At 38.8% G+C, this 15,637-nt stretch overlaps 1 protein-coding gene and 1 long non-coding RNA gene across 3 annotated transcripts in view; one reads left to right on the forward strand and one right to left on the reverse strand.

Moving 5' to 3' along the window:
• Positions 1–1,688: 1,688 nt before the first annotated feature.
• LOC144981348 (uncharacterized) lies at positions 1,689–14,264 on the forward strand. Its single transcript, XR_013652072.1, has 2 exons — positions 1,689–2,352; positions 11,738–14,264. It is a non-coding gene; the product is annotated as an uncharacterized LOC144981348 (long non-coding RNA).
• LOC144986480 (NACHT, LRR and PYD domains-containing protein 12-like) overlaps positions 13,398–15,637 on the reverse strand; it is a 171,154-nt gene continuing 168,914 nt past the window's right edge. For both annotated transcript variants that reach the window (XM_078933959.1, XM_078933958.1), the window contains one exon: positions 13,398–15,544. In XM_078933959.1, coding sequence (XP_078790085.1) covers positions 15,505–15,544 — 40 coding nt within the window. In that variant the 3' untranslated portion in view covers positions 13,398–15,504. The remainder of the gene's footprint in view (positions 15,545–15,637) is intronic.

Raw genomic sequence — 15,637 nt, forward strand, 5'->3', positions numbered from 1 at the left:
CAAGTGAGTTTCAGCTGGAATGATCCAAGTTTCCAAAAGCTTCAGTCTGGATCTCATTCTAGTGAGAGATGAACTAAAAAGACCTGCTGCTCATTTGATTGTTGCTGCTTTACTTTCTACCAACATTTGGATCCAATATTAGAAGAACAAGGATTTGTCTTCCTGTTTGTCTTTCATCCAAATGACGGAATTTCACCAAAGAAAAGCCATCATTAAACTACAGAGACTCCCATGGTGGGACACCTGCTGGCTGTTCTTTGTAACTGCATCTGCAGCTTCTAGAAACTTCTTTGTTTCCGTTTTCATCTTTTGAAACAGTTTGTTTTCTTCACATGAAGCCTAAAGAAATGTCCTCAGAATGATGGAAACAGTTTTTTTTGCAGCTTGAAGCTGTTCTGGAAGATTTTCTTCTTTAGTGCAGAGAAATCTCTCATTTGATGAGACGGAGGAACTGCAGCAACGTTTCCTGGAAAACCTCCACATTTCATTGAAACCATGTTGGAACTTTGTCCACTAGGTCACATGGTCTGGAAGAAGCCACAGTTCCAGCTGACAGAAGTCTGGTTCTGATCCATCAGATCTCACTAGCAACAGAACCAAACCTTCACGTGTTGCAGCAACAGTTTCCATGTTTGGGAGGATCTTCTGAAGAACAGCTCAGTTCCAGATCACATCATGATGTTTGATTTTTTCTTCATTCCAGGAAATCATCTGTGTCTCCTTTGATCTGTGCTGAGTCAGCACTTTTAGTTCTGTTTAACTTTAAATCCATAACTTTAAATCCATCATTTAGAATCAAGTATTTATAGATATATATGATCTAGAACTTCTTTCTATGGTTCTTATGGACTTCATAAAGAGGACTCCTCCCACTTTGGTTTCTGTCAAATGTAGAAAAACTAAAGAACAAAATCAATCCAGTTTGGATCAATTCTGTCTTTCAGATCTTTGGAAAAACTGAAGAAATCTCTGCATCCCAGATTTCTTCTTGGGTTTTGGTTTCTGCAGGTTTTAAATCTCCTCTTTGATCTGATTGAATGTGTCCATCAGGTCTTTGAAAGCATCATTTTCTCCTCCTCCTCATTCTTCTTCTTGAGGGTCTCTGTGAGTGAGGAGATCTCCCCCAAAAAGGAGGACTGTTCTTGCTGCCGTTCACTGCTGCCGTTCTCCTTCCACGTTCTTATGGTTCTCCATCAGAGCTGGTCTCCATGGGACTGTTGCCTCCCTCTGTGGTGTCAGTCAGGAGGTGGGATGTATGGAAGCGACTTTGTAGCATAATTAAATATAAAAATCAAAACCAGAAATGCTTTTTCATTTTCAAAATGAAGCTGAATTTTTTGACTCAAAATTAAAATGAAAAAGCAATCCACCAAAATGCTTTTACATTTTCTTATTCAACACCAATTATTCTGTCACTTAATTAAAATGATAATGAAAATGGTATTTGTCATTTCATTTAAAATTCATTTAGAATTGTCTGATTTGACAATTAAAATGGATTAATAGAAATGTTTTTTAATTTTCAAAATGTAACTGCATCAAATGACTCAAAATTAAAATTAAAAATCAATACTTCCAAATGCTTTTTCATTTTCTACTTAATAACCGCGTATTCTGTGTCATAATTAAAACGAAAATTCAAAGAAGGGATTACATTTGCGTTTTCACATCCACCCTGAGAACATTGTCGCAATATTCATTTCGAATTAGCAGTATGATGACGTCACAACAGCTCTAATCAAGTTTCCCCGAACATGTATTTTTTTCTATTTTGATTTTCTTTTCTTTATTATTTCCTGAATTAAAACTGTTTTAAAAAATATTGGAATCATTTTGAACCATACTGAGGGTCAGTTAAGCTGTTCATACGTTTCTTTTTAAATAAAGTTTCTGCACGTGACCCGGAAGTAAACAACACGAGGCACTAGCAGCGTTAGCTTGTTAGCAGGCCATCAGCGTTAGCTTGTGTTGACAGGTGGCGGTGTTTTGTTGTGACGTTTGTGAGGATTTTGGACAGAAAGGACGATACGTGGTTCGTGTGGGAACTCTCAGCATTTTCCAAAGTGTCGTAAATGAGTGAAGAAGTGTTGAACGGAAAGACAACGTGGATTGCTGTGATTGTGAGACTAGCAGATGATCGATCGGAGCTGCAGTGAAGAGGACGGCGGTGTTTGTGGGAGTTGGAGCTGAAGATCGGAGCAGGAACCATGTCTTCAGAACCTCAGGAAAGTTCTGTCAGAAACAAACTTTCTGCTGCTGAAGGAACCATCGTCCAGAACGAGGAGGAGCTCTGTCGTCAGCGCAGACTGTTGGATAGCAGCTGGAACCCGCAGCTTCAGCTACACATTGCAGGTTTGTTCACTGCATCCACCTGCAGACACATAGAGATCCATGAACGTCTTTGTTTTCCTCGTCTGTTGCTGCCATTTTAGTTTTGTAACATTTTAAACTTCATTCAGTAACTTTATGTAATTGGAAATGGCCTAAAGAATGAAAGAGAGCTTTCCAATAATTTAAAGATTATTCAGATAGCTCAAATAATAAGGAAGTTATGCCACTTCAAGTGAGCACATTTAGATTTTTTATTTCCCGATTAAATAGCAAAATCAGTACATTTTTGTGACCCGAAACGAGGTTGAGAGGGTTTAAATTTCAAGAAAGGGAGGCATCATTACAAAGGTAGTGAAAATAACTACAAGAATAACAAATCTGTCAAATCAATCTTTATTTCCATATGATCAAATAATCATGACAACAGATGTTGTGGGGCAGAGTAAATCTTCAGCTTGACCTTAAATGTTAATGTAATGACTTGGCTTAAAAATACCCTTTAAAGTAGACGTCTTATTTACACAAGGCTTGGTTCTTCCTCAGAAGTGACCTTAGAAACAGTTTGAGGTGATAAAGTCACTACAGCTGGACATAAGAGTTCCTAGAAACCTGATCCCAAGTTTCAGTAAAACCTTCTTTGGAGCCACGGTGTCAAAAACTGAAAGCACAGAAAATTTCAAATGTAAATATCCAGGTAGCAGATCCATTTTTCACAGAAAATGTGAGAACGTGATGAAAGTTAGAAAAAAAAGGAAAAACAAAGTGTCTGCAGAAATATTAAAATAATGGGTAAAATACTATAAAATATTTTTTAAAGTTCCTGATTACTGTTTATTTTATGAAAAACAAATATTTTATGAAAAATACAACATTCAAACAGCATTTTATCCAGTTACATGTGCTCCTGTATGTTTGTAGACAGTGATAGCAGCCAATCAGCTTGCTAGAAACCGACCTCGTGACTCACGGTATTTGTTGTAACCTCAGAAGGCCTAAGAAATATCCCAATCATCTTGAACAAGCTGATGATCAAATCAAATATAACTGTTGTAGATTAATAAAAATAGGAGCTGATGTTACATAATTATAGATAATAACTAAATTACGAAAGAGTATGTGGGCCCTTTTACGAATTGCGAATCAAAAACAGGTACTTGCTTTAATTTTCTTCATGAAATTTGCATGAGATGAAGAAAGCACATATAAAAATTGTCTAGTAGCAAAATTAGACAACAACCGACTTACCTTTAAAAAAAGACGAGTGGTTTTTTGAACCGAACCTTTTGTCCGGAAAATTTCCTATGTTACACTGTACAGATCCCAAAAAATTGAGAAGCAGGTCAAAGACAAATGTATTGACTATGTTATTACCAGAATTGCTGCACTTTATGCAAAATAATTAGAAAAAAAGAAATGTTTGTTCAAAGAGATGCCCCTGCGGCCGCGCACACTGGTCTGATCGCTGTTTTTACCCTCTTTGAGCTGTTCCAGTCTGATCCCAAACTATCAATTTTGACCTCGTTTTCAAACCGCTAAACTCGTTTTTGCTCTAAGTTTTTGTTACCGTTAAGTCCTACCACTGGAAAAAGATGTAAAGCAAAGAAAAAAATCAACAATCTTAAGAGCTCCTACAAATTAAGAATCCCATGAGAAAAGCCTAACGCTTTAGAGAAGCCAAGTGCTGCAGCCAAAAACCCAGAGATGGCAACAAATGACCACAAAAACGCAATGGACGTGTCCTCGCCGGCTACTAAAAAGAAACCCAGATTAGACCCACCAAACCCTCCATTTGATGATGTTGATGGGAAAACTCTGATTCTGGCTAATCTAACAATAATCACTGAAGTAATCGCTGCCGATATAAATGACTGTAAATCCAAAGTGAGCGATCTGGAAAAAGAAGTTTCTGTGCTTAAAAGAGAAAATGGTGACTTAAAGTGGTGGTGGTGGAGATGGAGCGATATAAATGGTGCTGGAATTTGAAACTACTGTAATTTCAGGACTATAAGGTGCACTTAAAAGTTATACATTTTCTTCCACCAGCAGGGGGCGCCCTATGAGCCGGTGCGCCTAATGTGTAGTTGTGGGTCGTAGAAGAAGATGCAGTGAGGAAGGGAGAGAGACGTAAAGGACAAGTGGAATCTAAGGGGAGTGCAACCATCTACATTTTAAAGCCTTCTATGCTCCTTCTACCTCGTAACCCTCAACCATTTCAGTACAGGAGGAGTGAGCAGAACAGGAAGCTTGCCCACTGCTTTAAGGCCTGTACACACCGGGACGTATATCGGCGTACGTTATTCCCCAGCGTTTTTCGCCACGTTTTTTGTGTTCACACCCAGGCGATTTCCGCTTACGATGAGCCGAGTGAACATGCAAATTCATTCCCTGATATTAGATTGGGCTTAATGTAAAACAGAGATACTCCAGTACACAAGGTGGCGCTGCGCAACTTTACGCTTCTTAAACTCGCTTTTCACTCAGACGAGAGCAAGTATTTACGCGATTTTCAGAATCATACAAAGAAAACATGAATATTTCAAGCACCAGTAGCTCCAGCTCCAGTTCCAGCAATGAAGAATTTATTGTAATAGACATACTGGCGCCAGTTTGTGTGTGTGTGTGTGTGTGCCGATGAAAGCAGCACGTTTTCGCTAGTGCATATGAAGAAAGGAGACGTGACAGCGCGTGCCGCACAAGTCTGTCTGTTTGTGTATGTGTGTATGTGTATGTGCTGAGAGCAGCAGCGTTTTCTAGTGTAGCCAGTTAACTAGAATCCACCAGACTCTAGTTAAAGCTAGTTATAAAGGGCCAAAGTTTAGTTTCAGAGGAAGTGCTAATGATGACAAGCAACATTAAGATGCAGAAAGTGTATATATGTATTCATATTTGATTTACAACAGAAAGTAACCAAGCAAAAAACATAAATCAGTTCACTGCAGTGCATCTGCTGTCCATCCTCCAATAATGTTCATGAATCCAGTCCAAGAAGTTCAGTGTAAGCAGAGTTCATCGCATAATCCATCATATCCACATATGGGGGTGTAGGTGTAGATGCTTCCTACCGCCCAGTCCAATGTTTCCCACTTGGAAAGGCCTGAATTCAAGGCTGAACAGCCTCCATCCTCGGTGGAACCTGGCCTGCACAGAACCAGCAATAACTAACTTCTTTGTAATGGAAGAGGACATTTAAGTAAAACACAAATTCCAGCAAATAAATTACTAAAGTTCAAAAAGAGTACTCCAAATCAAACATAATCAATAAATTCAGTGAATACAAACCAATAAAGAGTGAATCAAATCCCAAACATCAGTGACAACACGTCAGCATTTCAAAACCACTGTGTGCACAGAACAACAAAACACACATAACCCGTTCAACAAGACAAACTCAGCTAACGCCAGCATCAGCTGATCCGCCTGGGCACACAACCGAGAGTGTTTAATAAGAATGACACCCCAATATATACAAAACACTCACCAGTTCCCACGCTACTTGTTCGCATAGCGACCCCTCCTGCGTCTCATGCATGCAGTGACAGCCCCTTTTGTCCGACTTCCGTCAACAAAACTGACTGCGCATGCCCCTTTATAAAGCCTAGTGCGAGAATCACGCAAACTCTCGCGAGAGCTTTATGTCATTGCTGCGGATGGGCGAAGCTGCAAAGCATGTCAGGGTTACACTAGCATATAGATAGGAAGAAAGGACATGTGATGGCATTCGCTAATCCCCTCTGTGTGTGCTGTGTGTCTTTAATGCTTGTGGGATAAGGAGGAAGGGAGACAAGAGCACGCAAGTGAGTGACCATTCAGTTTGTGTTATTCAGTTAGGGTGAACAGTAACAACAAAAAAAGTTTCCTCTAAAGAACAGAGACCGAATGTTTTATTAACCCACTCTAGAATCGCTAAGGGTCTGAACGGGGCGTTAACGTGCCCGCGCCTTAACACCCGGTGCGCCTTTTGTATATGTCAAAGACAGAAAAATCCCCAGTGACTGAGACCGCGCCCTACCACCCAGTGCGCCCTATGGTTGTCAAAATACGGTGCAAGGCTTGAAAGAAAACGGCGAAGAAAACACCCCCAAAGAAGTGCTGGCAAAGATCAGGCCACAGCACACTTCGGTATTGGACATGGCTGTGGATACAGCACATCGTTTGGGGAGGAGACAAACCTGGATGCACTGCCTAATCCTAAACCAGTTCAGTATGAGGCACTACCGCGACATCTTCTGGAAGATTTCTAGAGATGCAAAGGCTTGTAAAGAGCTGGGCATCTTCTTCAAGTAAGATTTTTGCAAATCCCACGGAGAAGCAAGAGCTGCTGTCTGGCCCAAAATGGAGAAAGCGAGAGCTGTGGGACACAACGTCTAGTATTTGGGCCACATTAGGTACGCTAATGGAGTCCAATTGTAGCTGTGCATTTTTTTATTATTCTTCACACTTTTGGAGTTAATTAAGATAAATGCTGTGTTGTGTAAAGCATATACCTCTTATGGTTGGTAGCGTTAGAAATAAGGGGGGGAAAATGGTTGTCTGGCAAGTAATATTTGGTCGTCCTCCCCAATTTTGTCTTTTGTCTTTTGGTACCAATATTCAACAGCAATGAAACTTACTCAGCTGTCATTACTTCCATCTTTATTTCTTCTATACATCTAATATGAACTGCCTCTTATGATGGACATTTAAAAAGCTCTTTAAATATTTAAAACAAACATTTTACTAAAAGATGAAGCATCTGGTTACACATAGTAAAGCATAAACCTTGAAACTAATATCTTTATACCTAGTATCTTTACACAGATTGACATATTTTGGTTCTTTTTTCTTTGGTTTTGATAATTGTTGCTTAAAGAATATAAAATACAAAGACTGTTGTAAAAATTTAGAATATCATATTAATCCCATGGAAAAAGTTTTTTTTCAGATCATGTCAGTCTGTTCTGTTATGAGTGAAAGTTACAGTCTTTTATGAATGTGTTAAATCTTCTGTTAATGGGCTGATTATTTTGATAGTGTACTGTTGTTCAATACATTTATTTGAATAATCTTTATTGAAAAGTTTACATGTAGAAACAGAGAGGATTCGCTAGCATGCACGCACTTCATTTGTCTTCATTTGTGGAAAGAATTTGCTGCATACGTCTCAATTCAGAGGTTGCCAAAAACTAACCTTCGAAACTTAAAAAATAGTTGTAAAATACCCAAATTTTGAATAAAAGACCAGGTTGTCACACGGACAACCATCATGTTCATATTTGGTTGTCCTCCATGAAATCTGGTTCGGTTATCCGGATAACCGCTTATTTCGAACAATGGTCTGTTTTTTTATATAGCTTAAGTTCACAGAGGTAAGCAAATCTCTGTCGTTGTTAACTTTAAAGTCATAAACTTGTCGAAATCTATTTTTCTAAAAGTTTGAGGTCTAGTGTTGTATTAAACTGTTATTTGGGACCTGGTGTCCAAATAGCATATGTAAATCAGGTTCAGTAAGTGTAAGTAAGAAATCACTTTATTTATTGTTGTTTTATTTTCTGTATTTTATTAATGTTAACTTTGTTTCCTTTGATGCTAGGGGTTTACGAGACAATTAAAAAAAAAATCTATTTTCCTATTTTGCAAAAATGAGAAGGCCAGCTGCTTTTTCTTGCAAGAATCCCATAAAGCAGACATACAGCTTTCGGTTTAATCAATGGGGAGAAAAAAATCAGTTTCAGGTACAGTTTCACGGTACAAACAAATCTTCTGGTGTTGCTTTGCTCTTTAAATACTGTCCATTCAAAGTAGTCACCTATATCTCTGATAATTATGGCCACTGGCGTATTTGTGTTCTCAAAAGAGATAAAGGTTTTCTGATCTTATCCAGTGTCAATGGCTATAATATTCCTTGTCGAAACAAATTATTATTAGTAGAAATGGCAAACCACATCAAAATTCTTAATCATAAATATTGTACAAATAAAGTAGTAATCGGTGGTGATTATAACACGGTAAAGGATGAATGTCTTGATAGAGTACCCTCAAAGTTCAATACCCATCATTTCTATCCAAGCTTACAGGATTTTTTGTCTTGATATTAATGTTTCTGACCCCTGAAAAATAAAACAACCCTCTCAAACAAGCATTCTCTTGGTTTAAACCTAATGGCTCTTAAAAATCTCAGATTGACTTCTGGCTAGTCTTAAATAACCTTTACAAAACAAAATCGGCGTTAGCATGTCAGCATCTCCCCTGACTGATCACTGTTTGATTGAACTTAATATCAGCTCTCAAATTAAAAATAATACTTTGGAAGAGGCTACTGGAAATCTAAATCCTCACTCCTCACTAATTAAAACTTTGGCCGTGCTATTACCGAACTATTAGAAACCATCAAAGTTGTTAAATTGACAAGTGGGAATTCTTTAAACTAAAAGTACGACAAATTGCCATTAAACATAGAAAATTAATAGCTAAAAATTATAAGCAAAAAGAAACTGAAATTATAAATGAGTAAAACCTGATTTGTTCCAAGCCTCTTTTTAATGAAAATAATAATAACTCCATAAAAATAATTATTTATGCTCTGATCCTCAAAAGATCTCTGAAGAAATATGTTCCTTTTATGGCAAGCTGTACACTTCATCCAACTCCGAATCCCACACCAGTCAATTAAAGATTTGATTCATAAGATTGATGACAATTTTACTTTCTCTGGTTTCCACCCAGTGTTGAGTTACTCTAAATTGTCCATAGGTGTGAATGTGAGCGTGCTTGGATGTGTGATTGTGGTCCTTCGACAGACTGGCGACCTATCCTGGGTGTCCCCAGCCTTTGCCTGCAAGTGGTCGGGACAGGTTCTGGCAGCCTCGCGACCCCAAAAGGGAACAAACGGATTAGAAAATGAATGAATGAACTTAAAAAAATGCTTTTGGACTGTTTCATGTATTTAAAATGTCCACGTGAAAAAAATAATAATACATAAATTTAAAAATCGTACACAATTTGTTTTATATTACTTCACTTCCGGGATTCAGGACATTCCCTTTCTGTTAAAAGTTGTGTGTCCGCTTTCGTTGTTGTGTTTCTGGATTTGTACTGATTTTTACTGAGCTTGTTTTTGTGATTCAGTATTTTGTAATTTGCACCCAGATTTGCTTTTGTGTTTTAAGGACCCTGTAATTTGTATTGTGATTTGCTGTTGTGTTTCAGTAGTAATTCATTTGTACTTAAATAGTTTTCAGTGCTTCATGATTTGTTCGTTTGTATCGGGATTTGTCGTTGTTGTATCTTATGTAAATGTGTCTTGCACCTCTCGGCCACCGTATTTGACAGACAGAAAAGTTTATTCAAGGTTGTGAAAAATGGACAAAAGATTAAAGGAAACATCAGTCTCCAGTTTAGAAAGAAGAGCAAGAAAGACACTCCAAGGATAAAGGAATGCAGGCGGTGTCCAAAATGAACACTCGTTAGGCATTAGGCACCAAATTTACTGTTGGAGGAGTGAAATTTGGAGCAACGTTTGGCTAATGAAGGTTTGCAAAATATTAGACTTGTCTTGGTAATTAGCTAATTGGTGGATTTCATCTAAGCTACGCTGCTGTTCTCAAATACAGTCAATGCTTCAGATGCAGTGTACACAATCGTTTGTCTTTTTTTGTTCAGTTTCACGTGACGTGTCCTTTAGTTGAAATTACATTGATGTTCATTCATGAAGCCAACGGAAATGACCGGAATTTAGTCATTCTTAATTGCTGTCAGGGTTGTATTCAGCTCAAGGGGAAAATAATGTGGCCATTTTAACCAGAAGCCAGCTAGCCTGGGTAAAAAAAAAAGAAAATAATAATGACGCTGTCCAACTGAAGAAAATTTATATTATTGTAATTATGAAATACCACAAATGCAGTAGTTTTGTTTTTTTAACCAATATAGTTACAATACTATTTTGGCTATGACCTATTTTCCTTGTGCAGTATTGTTATGAAAGCATTTTTTTTAGTTAATACCAAAATATGTTTCAAAAAGCTATTTGACCTTCTGATAGAGAATTAAATAACTTTTCAGATCTATTGGAAATATGTTTGTATTTCTTTGTATTAGAGTTTGCATTATAGTTGGTGATGGCACAGTTGTTAAGGTTCAAATTGGCGCTTCATGCCATAAACGTTGTTAACCTCTGCCCCATCCATCCATCCATCCATCCATCCATCCATCCATCCATCCATCCATCCATCCATCCATCCATCCATCCATCCATCCATCCATCCATCCATCCATCCATCCATCTTCCTTCACTTATCTTTTCGCGGGGCAGTCTAAACAAAGATGCTCAGACTTCCCCCACCCTGGCCACTTCCTCTAGGTCCTCTGGGGGATCCCAAGGCGTTCCCAGGCCAGCCGAGAGACGTTGTCTCTCCAGCGTGTCCTGGCTCCTCCCCGGTGCCTCCGCCCAGTGGGACATGCCCGGAACACCTCCCCAGAGAAGGGTCCAGGAGGCATCCGGACTAGATGCCTGAGCCACCTCAAGTGGCTCTCTCCGATGTGGAGGAGAAGCGGTTCTACTCCGAGGTCTATGTGGGTGACCGGGCTTCTCACCCTATCTCTAAGGGAGCGCCCAGCTACCCTACGGAGGAAGCTCATTTCAGCAGCTTGTGTTCGGGACCCTTTTCTTTCGGTCATGATCATAGGTGAGTATTGGAAAGAAGATTGACCGATAAACTGAGAGCTTTGCTTATTGGCTTCGCTATCTCTTCACCACAACAGACCGATACAGCGACTGCATAACTACGGATGCCGCTCCGATCCGCCTGTGAATCTCATGCTCCGGTCTTCCCTCACTTGTGAACAAGACCCCCAGATATTTAAACTCCTCCACCGCCTCTGCTCTAGATCTTCAAAAAGACAGTGCAACTCCTCCCCTCTTCATCTTCTTTACTGTCTTGGTCACTTCATCCTTACTGATTTTTGTCACTTTCTGCTCCACAACAGCCACCTCTGAGATGTTGAACATTTTCCTCTGCTGCTGATTTCATTTCCTTGTTTAGAAAGAAATCAATTTAGAAAAGATTAGCACTTTTATTTATTTATTGTCTTTACGCAGTTACATTAAAATGGATCACAAACAAGCTGAAACCTACTGGTCCAGGAGCAGATTCTCCATCACATTCTCCATGGTCACTGAGACATCTGTCCTCAGATGGACTGGCAACCTGTCCAGGACGTACCCTGCTTTTGCCCAACAGTAGCTGGTATAGGCTTTAGGATCCCCGTGACCCCGATGGGGATTCAGCTAGTTCAGAAAATGGAGGAAATTTAAAAATGAAAATTTAAACTGAAGTAGGTTTGAGGTGGTTTAGATTTTTCTTGGTTCTTAACAATACAAAAAGACATTTAAAGTATAAAAGGATTCCTTCTTGTGTTTGTGTTCCTACAGTTCTCCCCCAACACTGGGTGACTGAAGAGGATCCTTGCAACCAGCAGAGGAACTTCAGAGTGGAGCATGAGGAACCAGAACATCCACAGACTAGAGAGGAACTGAAGGAACCAGAATCTCCACAGACTAAAGAGGAACTGCAGGAACCAGAACTTCTACAGATTAAAGAGGAATTACAGGAACCAGAACCTCCACAGATTAAAGAGGAACTGAAGGAACCAGAACCTCCACAGATTAAAGAGGAACCCGGGGAACTCTGCATTATTCAGGATGAATATCAGCTTGATCTGAAGCTGGAGACTGATATCTTGATGGAGATTCCTACTTATGAGGAAGATGAGAACAGTGAAGCAGATCTAAGCAATCAGCAGAGCTTTAATGTAACTGATAGTCAGGATGAAGAAGAAAGCCAACATGAAGAATCAACATCAACTACAGATGAAGAGACAGACCCACAGAACAGAGATCAGAGGAAGAGAAGAGACAGAAGTCATGTCCAAAGTGTGGACAGCTCTTGCACATCAGAAAGTGTCTCTATTATAAAAAAAGCAAGAAAGGCATCTTTAATTAAAAGACACATGCAATCTCCAAAAGAAAAAATATCTACCTATATAAAGTTTGGTAAAAGAATAGGAATTGCAAGTAATGTGTCAATCCACTTAAGAACAGAGTCCGAAAGACCTTATGTCTGTCAAGATTGTGGTAAAAGCTTTGATTACTTGTCTCAAGTCAGAATTCACATGAGAAACCATACAGGAGAAAAGCCTTTTCCGTGTAAAGAATGTGATAAAAGGTTTAGTCGTATTTCTAATCTAAATTCACACATGAGAATTCATACAGGAGAGAAGCCTTTTCCATGTAAAGAATGTGATGTGAGTTTTAGTACTCTATCTAATCTTATAAGACACACAAGAACTCACACAGGAGAGAGGCCTTTTCGTTGTAAAGAATGTGATAAAAGTTTTGGTCGTATTTCTAATCTGAAAACACACATGAGAACTCATACAGGAGAAAAGCCTTTTTTGTGTAAAGAATGTGATTCAAGTTTTAGTAAAGTTTCCAATCTCATAAGACACATAAGGACTCACACAGGAGTGAAGCCTTTTACTTGTGAAGAATGTGATAAAAGTTTTGGTCAAATATCTGATCTCAAAAGACACATGAGAATTCATACAGGAGAGAAGCCTTTTTCTTGAAATTAATGTGATACAAGTGTAGACTTAAATCTCATCTTAAAAGATAGATGAGAACTCACACAGTAGAGAAGCCTTTTTATGATAAAAAATAAATAATTGAGCGAATATTCTCAATTTAAGAAGCAAAGGAATCTACAAATCAGAACAGAATGCATTCAAAGGGGCCAAATCAGAATCAGCCTATAACTAATAAAAGCACAGATTAAACATTTTGAGAAAAATATCATGTAAATTAAAACGAAATGAAACCAGTTCTAGACTCATTGTAAATTTGATGGATTTATTTGAAGTATGAAAAAAACTAATACGGGGTTAGATAACTGCCAAAAGGAAATGTATGCTCATAAAGAAAGTTGTGCACACTTTAGTAACAAAAAAATACAACATTTAGTTTTAACTATGACATGTCTATAGAGATAGAATGTCAGGAAAAAAGATACCTGTGCAATGAAAGAAATCAAACATTGAAGTTTACATGTTTTTAATTTTATTTTTTTGCATGACTTTATTTATGTAATGTAAGTATAGACTATTGATCACTTATAGAGATATAATTGCCACCAACCTTCATGTCACTGCAGTGACATCCTGATCAAGAGACAGTGTGGTTTATGAACAACAATGCAATAAAACAATGACACCACATTCAGGGATGAGTACATAAAGCTGTAACAGAGCAGCTCCTGCCATATGCCAGCAGAACGAATCAGAAAAAGCAAGTTGGGTTTTCTGATCCTAATGACTTTTTTTTTCTTTCTTTCACCTTCACTACGGTCAGCTGCCAGTTAGCCTACTTTAGCTCTGAATGAGCTCACTTGTTTTTGTTACATTGTTTGATTATTATCTTAGTTTAATCTTCATCTCTGGAACGTCTTCATTGTGGTTGTAGCTTATGCTGGTAAAATGTGTATGTTGCCTTTGTCTGTGTTACCATGACAACACTGAAACCAATTTGATTAATTCTAACACTTGATGTGATCACTAAACATCTCATTATGGGTTTAAAAAAGTAGCAACTACAGTTTATATTTTTTGGGTCATATTAGCAAAAAACTTCTATAGAAAAATATTTTCCTCATTTTTTTTCCTCTTTTCTTTCTTTGTAATTGTGGTTTTGAATTGTTTTGTTTTTCCTTATCTAGAAAGATTTACAAATAAATCATGGATAAGAAAAGAAAAAGATTTTCCTAAAAATGTATTAAGGTGAGGCGGATAAAGAACCAGACGTCTAATGTTCTTGTGATTCATGTTTTCTTGTAGAGATTGGTTGACTGGTTCTCAGTGTTCTGTCCCAATCTTTACTGTGAAGAATAAAGTAGACCTGAACATCAGTTAGAAGTGTGGAGTCTTTCCCACAGTGTGGGTTTCTGCTGTTTGTTGGTTCTCTGCAGGTTCCAAAGCTGGACTCCTCAGGTTCAGTTCTGACTGCTGAACCCAGGACTGAGGTGAGATCACAGAGCTCCATCAGAAGCTGTGAAGAAGACTAAAGCAGACAAACTGCTTCTCTGTGTTTTTTCTCATCAGTCTGAGGGCAGCAGTGAGGTTCAGCTTAACACAAATCTGCAAACTGCCTTCTGGCTTTGAGTCTCTTTGAAATCCAGATTTTGTTTGGGAAGATGAATTCGGCATTTGGATGTTTTTTTGTTCTTTGCTGTTCTTATCTTTTAAGCAAATTACCGTATTTTCGTTAGTCGTGGGCATTGTTTGTCATCACTGTTTAGATTTGTGTCTTCAGATCAGCTGTTCTGAGAAATGGAAAGAAAACCGCTTTTTCTTCTGGTCTCTTCAGACTCTTTCCTTCAGTCAGGCTTCTGTATTGGACCAATCAGCTTCAGCCTTTCTCCGTAATGGTTCTGCAGAATTTGATCACATGACTTCTGACCCGGTGGCTCCTCTTCCTCACACTGAGCTGCTGTTTGTGAGGAAGATGCAGAGAAGATGAAGCTTCATGTTGATCTTTCCTCTTTAGTTAGGCATTCATACTCTGACACGTGACTGTGGGGGGGTTTCCACGCCTTTTTTTAGTCTGGTGTGGAAGTGAGACCGGAAGTGACTGGATGGTGCTGGATTAGTGTTTTCACACAGTAAACTCCCTCATCTTGGACGACAATCATCCTGAACATTTCGACATAATTTATTAGTAAGAATCAATCTGTCAAAAAGCAAATGGAGCTTTTCTGGCTCCACGCTTGTAATGTTCAACTCCTGCTCCAACTTTAATCAGTGGCAGTAAAAGTAACGTCACATTGTCACGTCTGTCTGCAGGTCTGTTTTTCTCCAGATCCTGGAGCTGCTGAACATCTGAATCCAACCCATGTTTCAGATCAACACTCCAAGTTAGAATGAGAAGAGGAAGTGCAGTTCTCCATCAGTCCACCGGGGGAGCTGCAGCACAATAAGTGCCCACTTGATGCTGAGAGAGACAGTGGAGCTGATCTCAGATCAGTTCCTGCTGCAGCTCTGACACTCATCTCCACTTCCTCTGATTCCTCCATCACTCTGCTCTCCACCTCCCAGGAACACCGTCCAGTCACAACATCTCTGCAGACCAGCTGCTGCTGCTGCTCCTCTCTATGAGATAATCTGAATGACAAGAGTTGGTCCTTTCCACCTGTAAAAAAAAAAGAAAAGAAAAATAAAATAAAAGAAAATCACAGAGATGAAGGAGTGTCTCCTGATCCTGGTCTGTCAGTCAGTGATGCAG

Source organism: Oryzias latipes, chromosome 2 (assembly GCF_053564925.1).
Source record: "Oryzias latipes strain Hd-rR chromosome 2, Olatipes_Hd-rR_3.1".
NCBI classification, from domain to species: domain Eukaryota; kingdom Metazoa; phylum Chordata; class Actinopteri; order Beloniformes; family Adrianichthyidae; genus Oryzias; species Oryzias latipes.